The following is an 8388-nucleotide window of genomic DNA, read 5'->3' as shown; positions in this document are numbered from 1 at the left end:
CGGCGGTGAAACAATGGCGGACTGATGACAGCTCACTCAGGGCGGAGCTAAGGTAGAACGCTAGTGTCAATCAACAATCGTGGGAGGGGCCTGGGTCAGTGTGACATCACACAGCCAAGAATCTGAAAACAGCTTGATCTGAGAAAGAGCTTATTATTTGTGGTGATTAAAAAAAAAAGAACTGGGTGGATTTTTATCATTATAGGGGTGGTTGTGTACACACACTGCCAACACACATTTCAGTTCAAACAACTTGTAAAAGTGAATTTTGCATCTGATGTCCCCTTTAAATTTGCTGTAAAATGTGAAGTCTGTGTAAATGCGCCTTATCTCCTGAATTCATGACTGTCCCTGTCAAAGCTCATATGTGTAGAAAATACATATGCAGCATCTATATTTGTACATACATGCATAAGAAATTTCAACTATTATCAGAGAATAATAGTGATTAACTGTGAACGATTTTATTAATTTGAAAATGTTTTGAGACCCTTTTTATGATAACATACTGTGTAAGAACTTACTTCCACAGAGCCGATCTTTTTGGAGCGGGGAAGAGGGGACTTCCTGTGGATGTAGATGGGATCGGACACCATGGGGCGGAACATCATCAGAGCTCGATCCGGCTCGTCACGTTTAGCACCACCGGCATCCTCATCGCTGTCATTATGGGATTTCTTCTTGGAGCCCTCATTCTGAGACACATTCAACATTTAAGTGCATTTGAGAATTTCAGATTTGTAAAAAAAAAAAAAATGCAACTTAGAAATGCTGCAAATGAAAACAAGTATTTACTGTAAATAGCAACTCTTAATTGAGATGGAATCTGTCTTTAACCACCAATTCCACCCAAACCCAGGAAGAGGAAATGAAATACATAGAATAAATTACAGGGGGGAAAAAACACACACAACAGCCATTAGTCAGTGCATTAGTCAGTGCAAACCTCTCTAGATGCTGGTCTATATCCAAATCCAGATGGCAGGTTTTTATCTTCTTCACAGCCTTTAGCTCCTGGACTGAAATGAAGCTCCACATGGAAACGATCCTCTGATGAAGGATCCTACAAATCCAAAGCCCTCATTAACACACATCACATGTCTGTCCTCAAACATCATACATGCATATATGAATAAAATATGAAGCTAATTGTCTTTTTCCACAATTAATTGTTAGAGTGTCTCGTCTAGGCAAACCAATTGTTCAGTGGCTTGCAACGAATTTGATTTCTTCCAATACAAAAAAAAAATCAAGCATGTCTATGTATGCATAACAGGCCTTGTATGCCTTAAGACAAATGTGCTTAATTGCCATTCTCTTAATTCTTTTGAAATCGTGTAAATAATTAAGCTACAATCAATAAAGTTTAACTGTCTTTGTATATTTATGAAAGTTGACCTAAACAATTCCTTAGAATTTCGTTCTAAAATTACAACACAGCACATTCATTTTAAAAGGTATGCTATAACGTAAGTTTTGCATGTGCAGAAAAACCATTTCATACATTTCTTGGACAAATCAGAGGTGAAATGCTTTTGTGTTATTTAAAAGCACTGCATGTGTGCCGACATGCTGGCACCTTGTTTGGGTCTTCATAGAGCATGATGACTATCTGCGTCATGTAGTTCAGCTCGCTGACTATTTTGAGGTAGTCCATGGCTCTCTTCCACTGCTCATCTCTGGCCTCCTGAGGATACAGCCAAACAATCCCTTCAAGTAGAACTCAGATCAGCAAAACAACAGCCAGGATATATCTATGTACTGTAAAAAGCTTTAGAAGATGATATTAATCAGGGCATACATCACAGAGGGCTCCATAACGCAAGACCGACAGCAGCGAGTGAACGTGACTCTCACTGGTGAAGTAAAGTCTTGTGCGGACATGGCGTTCTGGAGACATGACTCCTCTTGAATACCTGCAGAATATATCAACACAAAAAGCCTTTTGATTTCACCCAAAACCTGAAATATTTACAATCAAATGCCAATTCATTTCAGGGGTCAAGACACACAGGTTTTTTTATAATGCAAGTATTATGCACCAAAAATAATGGTCATATCTGACCGTTTTCCACCCTGTCTTTGACCATATGAATGAAAGGCTTGGTTTTGGTGCTCTTTCATTTTTAAGATTTCAAAGTTCGTCATACCAAAGCGACCGTGTCTCTTTTAGGAGACATGGATTAAACCAGTGTTTCCCAACCACTAGTGTGCCGTGGAAAATGATCAAAAACGTTCTTATTGCTATTATATTTCGTTATTATTATTTTTAAATCAGTGCTATTGGTCATCGTTATGTCTGTTTACAAATATTTAACCAATGAAAAGCATTCAAAAGTGCTAGTGACTAAACCTCGCAATGCCATTGGATCCTCAAACTGTCAGTCAAACCTCTTAACTCCACCCCGCCTCGACGCGCAGTTTGAAGACAGACGGCTACGTCTTCACAACGCAAGAGTAAATAAAGAACAGACGTTTGAATAAGTACAGCGTTTCCTTTACTCAAGATACACCGTCTATAAAGGCTTATGTTTTTGTGTGTTTAAAGAACAGAGAAGAGTCTAGTTACAGCCAATACACTTTTGTACGTTTGAAATATCCTGTGCATAGTGGTTCGTCTGATTTATCGTGAGATTTTGGCCAAATGTATTCGACAAAAAGAGAAACTGAGGGCCCATATAGCTACAACAAACTTTATAACATAATGCGATTAACTGTGCGGTTAAACGCAACCGCTCTAATGATGGGCAAAACACAGATCTCCGTCATTCGGTCATCAAAAACCTTGTTAAGTCCATTTGAATATGATTTTCAGATATTAAGTGCAAGTGTCTGATCATATATAAAGCCAAAATACCAACTCTGATGACGCAATGTTTAATTATTGAAAAAAAATATATATACTTTTCCCCTTTTTCTTTTTTTTTTCTTTTAATACTTAGTGGTGTGCCGTGGGATTTTTTTTTACATATCAAAACTGTGCCGCGGCAGAAAAAAGGTTGGGAAACACTGGATTCCTATTGATTACTTTTACGAGATCTTTATAAACTTTTTAAAGCTTGCCTGGACATGGATGGAGAATATATTTTTAAAAAATCGTACAAGTTTGAAATTACGTTAGGCTGTGTAATCGATGATAAATTTTCATGTTTAGGTAAACTAATCCTTTAGTAGTAGCATATATTTATTTAATGCCATGTCAGCATCTAAGGCTATTTTCATGGCAAAAACAATTAAAAAATACAAGTATAACAAATACAATAAAAACCGGCAAACAAACAAACACAAGTTATATTACACAAGATGTTTTATATTAACATATTCAGGATCTTAGGCTATTTTCATGGTAAAAACAACTTAAAAAATACAAGTATAACAAATACAATAAAAACCGGCAAACAAACAAACACAAGTTCTATTCCACAAGATTTTTTACATTAACATACGTTTAAAATTCTAAAACATTTCCCGCCAAAATTATACTAAATAACTCTTTAAGTGAGTTCCTAAAAAGAGTTTTCTACATACATTAAAAGCTGGACAGTCCAATAAAATATGTTTGACAGAAAGGGGAATCTTGCAGAACATGCCGTTTTTAACAAAGCACAGTGAATGTTATAAGATCAAGGAAAGTTTTATTCCTCGCGTCGTTCCTTCAGATCTTGAACTGTGTATTGGCTAGTTTTTATATTGTCTATAAGTGATATCTTTTATGAGTGTTGTTTAGTCCAGCTCAAGCACTGAAACAGACGCTGTCTTACACTGGGTGCAGTTTGTTAACGGTGTCATCGTCTTGTGTCCTCTGCAGATCAGAGCGGATCTTGCGGATTAGAGGTGTACAGTAACCTTTGGCTATGTCCAGTTTCTCAGCTTGAGAAATACCATATTCCTGACAAGAGCAGATAAGGACAATTACCAAAAAACAGTTTAAGATTATAAACAAATTGTACCACGTCAATTTATACCAGCTCTCGTAGTATATTTAATTGATATTTGACCAGAAGCAAATGGAGGAATTAAAAACTAAAATAAAAAAGGTCACCTGTGGGATGACAATGTCAGCCAGTGCTTTGGACAGCCGGTAAATTTCCATAGTGTTGTCCAGCTTTAATAAGCTGTTGTGCTGCACGTCATATTTGATGCAGTCATAGATATCAGGGATCTTGCTGATGTTGTATCGGCCGTTCTTCATCTTGAAATCCTTCTCGAGTTTAGACCACCGACGCAGCATCAGCTCAAGAGTCTCACTGTGGTACAACTGGATATCTGTAACACAAAAACAAAAAATGTGCCACCTGATGTTAGCATAAGACTCGGTGACTAATATTTGAATTGCATTTTCATGTCAATAAAATAGCTGCACTTTCAAAGGCTTCTTTATATGCAAGATTAAAATGTATTTTTAATAAAGCATGCACAGTTATTAACATCATGTCTACCTGCTGATTTGGGGTCTTCCATTCTCTGGCGGATCTGCAGCGTCAGGTTCTGGATGAGGGAGTACACCTTATCACACGTCTTCACGGGGTTTTTAATCATCTGCATGGACTTCACCAGAGAAGTGCCGGAGGTGGGCGCCAGCTATTCCAAAAATAAAACATCAGCACTCACAGCAAGAGAAAAATTCAGATAAAATGGGTGGACGGCTTCGAGAGGTAAATTCACAGTTGCATTCATTTTTATGAATTCAGTGGTCTAATGAGAAATACTTTTAAAAATGCAGTGATGAACAACATAGCGACCAATTCTATAAACAATGTTCTGCAAAAAGTATCTGCAGTCTTTAATCTATTTGGCAATCTTAAATCTGATTGTACCTTCTCGTAGTCTTCAGGCGTGAAGTCTCGTTCCTTCTGCAGAATGTCATGAAGTCGTGCTTTGACTTTCTGCTGGCAGCTGCTTAAGGAGTCACTGTCACTGTCCAGCAGCCCATTCATATTCGCACTCTTTACCATCTGCACCAGGATGGGCGTCAGCTCGCCCTCTAATGCCAGCAGGCCCTGAGACAGCAGACATACTCTTACTCAGACTCAAGCATCCAGTCGTGCATATGAGAAATAAGCATATTATAAATAATATTTTTTTAAAAATGTGACCCTGGACCACAAAACCAGTCATAAGGGTAAATTTTTTGAAATTGAGATTTATACATCAATATATAATAATAATAATTATTATTATTATTATTATTAAATAATATTTAAACTAGGGCTGTCAAAATAAACATTAAAGCATTCAAAAAAAAAAAAAAAAATGGAATTTAAATATTTAAAACGGTTTATACTTTTAACATTAACACATTAAAAGTTTAATTCTGCACCCTCTCTCTCCAAAACCCTCCCAAACTGCATTATTTCATTAATAAAGGAACACATTAACTATATTAAAAAATTGAGATCATTAACCATTTAAATACTTGTAGAATTGAGGTGGAAGACACTAATGTATTCTTGTAGAGCTGCTCTATAGCTGAATCTAATTAGTTTCATAATTGTCAAATTTTGCAGCATGGACACTGTTATTGAACTGAACTGAATCAACACTGAATAAACTTGACTTGAGTGGAAAAATGACACTATCGTCTTCAGTAGAGCTGTTTGTAGCTGAACTGAACTTGCATCATAACTGATAAACTTCACTCCATAATGGCAATCTTGTCTTTTTAGAATAGCTTTACATTTGAATTTGTTTCATATTTGATGAATTTGGCATCACTGAATCTGTTAGCCTACTTCCCTGAAGCTGCTTTGAAACAATCTGTATTGTATAAAGCATTAAAAAAGGGTTGATACACTTACAACTGTAGTTTTAATAAATTACTTTAATACCACTTAATCTTTTATATTTACAACCCAATGGAGAAAATAAAGGTGGTCGTGCTACTTTAGCAAACGCTGCAGCAGTCATCTGAACGCGTCCTTCATCAGAGGCGTATATCTTCAGGTCATGCCTGTATGTGCTGTGCAGACGGAGAAGGCCACAGCCGGGAAAGCCAGCGTAATCGCCTGAGACCAAGGATAGACAACAATAAAGAGCACCCTAGTGAAAAATAAATATACTAAAATGTATATGAAATACATTAATTTCATGCTAAGTCTACTACAAATACATTTACATATTTATGTACTTAATAAAAATACCCTGCAATTGTAATTTTGGCATACTTAAAATTGGAACAACTAATTTTGTTCTTAATGCACTTTAATTATGCAGAAGTACTGCTGAAGTCCAACTAAAGATATACTGAAGTATATTTGATTGTGCTAAAGTGGAACTATTGCAAGTATACTTCAGATACACTTTAAATATCTTGCATTTAAAGACCAGTATTATTCAAAGATCATACAATCCTCATCAATAGTGACTTTAAAACACATTTTAGGCTTAATATTAAGTAATGTGCATTGTGCGCAAGTAGTACTCCTTTTTATATCAGTTAGTCTCAAGCGATCTGTCAGTAAATATATTAATAGATTTGAACTATACTTAGTATGAAATAAATTTATTTTAAATATACTACTTTTTTTTATTAGGGCAGACATGCTAAAGACAATAATGAGCACAGTGAATGAGAGTAAAGTACCTTGTCCTCCAGGGTACATACACCTGAAGGCCCGGCCAAGTTCTTCAGCCTGTACCCTGCCTGCTGGAGTCAGCTCTCCACCCCACTTCAAAACCAGCAAGAGCGACGGATCGTCCCTCCGCACGTCTGAACAAAAACACACACACACATCCATATCAAATACATCAGCCTTGGATGCAACAACCATGAACAATTCATTAACCATCTGATAAAAAACGGGACCCCAAAAAAAAAAAAAAAAAAAAGAAGAGCAAGAGTTTTACTCAAACTTAAAGCTCTCCCCTTCCCGGCGTCCCACTATTCAACGCCCATTTCTTTTACTTTTCCAAATCTGAGGTGTGAATGAGCAAAGCTTAAATAGGACGAGCGGTGGCTTTTGTGACCTTTTAAGTGAGTGGGTTTTGCAAGAAAATTCTGCAATGTGGATTAGACTTTAGAATAAAGTTTGCACAATACTGCACTAAAATAAGCCTCTTTAATTTACTTTTACTGTACTTTATTATCCACATTGTGGAAAATTGCCTCTGGCTTCACAGTACATCACCAACATATAAAAAACACACGAGAAAAACATGCAAGATAAAAAAAAAAGTCACTTGCATTTGAAGTCATTCTTTCGTTATCTAATGTTTTTAATAAAATGTAACTGATCTTACACTTACATAAAACCATGTAAACAAACAGAAGGCCAAAAGAAACAGCATAAAAATCAATCATAAGCAGCCAAAAGATACATGCATGACCATCTTTACCTTCCTCTTCACTGGATGTTTTAGGGCAGCCATGTGGCAGATATGTTAACTGAACCTTGCGATTAATGCCAGAGAAATGGCCGTACCTGAACAAACAAAATGAGATGTTAGAAATGAGACTGAAATATAGCTGTATATTTGAATATAACTGGGCCAAGCATGATATGATCAAAAGTGGCATTAATTTGGAATGGATAGCATTACATTATATTAAACGAGTCTACCCTCCAAGATTACTGTTATAAACATGAGCCGCGTCCAAAAGGTAAAGGGGGAGGTGTTGCTTCAATTTATAACAATATTTTCAGTATTTCTCAGAGGGCGGGCTTCAAGTATAACTCGTTTGAAGTAATGGCGCTTCATATAACATTATCCAGAGAAACAAGTGCTAATGATAAATCCCCTGTGATGTTTGTACTGGCTGCTGTATACAGGCCACCATACAGAATTTATTAAAGAATTTGCTGATTTTCTATCCGAATTAGTGCTGGCTGCAGATAAAGTTTTAATTGTTGGTGATTTTAATATCCATGGTGATAATGAAAAAGATGCACTGGGATCAGCATTCATAGACATTCTGAACTCTATTGGGGTTAGACAACACGTGTCAGGACCTACTCATTGTCGAAATCATACTCTAGATTTAATACTGTCACATGGAATTGATGTTGATGGTGTTGAAATTATGCAGCCAAGCGATGATATCTCAGATCATTATTTAGTCTTGTGCAAACTTCATATAGCTAAAACTGTAAATTCTACTCCTTGTTACAAGTATGGTAGTAGAACCATCACTTCTACCACAAAAGACTGCTTTGTAAGTAATCTTCCTGATTTATCTCAATTCCTCAGCATATCCAATAGCTCAGAAACTATGGACTCTCTCTTTTCTAGCATCTTAAGGAAGATTAAGAAAAACAGTCCATACCATTGTGGTATAATGAGCACACTCGCACCCTAAAGAGAGCAGCACGGAAGCGCAGCTGGAAGAAAACAAAACTAGAGGTATTTCATATTGCATGGATGGAATATATCTCCTCTTACAGAAAAGCC

At 36.5% G+C, this 8388-nt stretch overlaps 1 protein-coding gene across 1 annotated transcript in view; it reads right to left on the bottom strand.

Annotated features, from left to right (window-relative positions):
- ppip5k2 (diphosphoinositol pentakisphosphate kinase 2) overlaps positions 1-8388 on the bottom strand; it is a 48993-nt gene that overhangs the window by 17449 nt on the left and 23156 nt on the right. Inside the window, exons 15-25 of the mRNA XM_016522048.1 lie at positions 7336-7421; positions 6584-6709; positions 5884-6005; positions 4818-5000; positions 4440-4581; positions 4043-4266; positions 3762-3889; positions 1802-1916; positions 1580-1687; positions 947-1063; positions 525-695 (exon numbers count right to left, since the gene is read on the bottom strand). Of these exons, the coding sequence (XP_016377534.1) occupies positions 525-695; positions 947-1063; positions 1580-1687; positions 1802-1916; positions 3762-3889; positions 4043-4266; positions 4440-4581; positions 4818-5000; positions 5884-6005; positions 6584-6709; positions 7336-7421 (1522 nt within the window). The remainder of the gene's footprint in view (positions 1-524; positions 696-946; positions 1064-1579; positions 1688-1801; positions 1917-3761; positions 3890-4042; positions 4267-4439; positions 4582-4817; positions 5001-5883; positions 6006-6583; positions 6710-7335; positions 7422-8388) is intronic.

The sequence above is a fragment of the Sinocyclocheilus rhinocerous genome, unplaced genomic scaffold, assembly GCF_001515625.1.
Source record: "Sinocyclocheilus rhinocerous isolate Xijiao unplaced genomic scaffold, SAMN03320098_v1.1 scaffold178, whole genome shotgun sequence".
Lineage (NCBI taxonomy): Eukaryota > Metazoa > Chordata > Actinopteri > Cypriniformes > Cyprinidae > Sinocyclocheilus > Sinocyclocheilus rhinocerous.
Note: the sequence above shows the minus strand (reverse complement) of the source record. Positions and strands in the feature narration are given on the sequence as shown.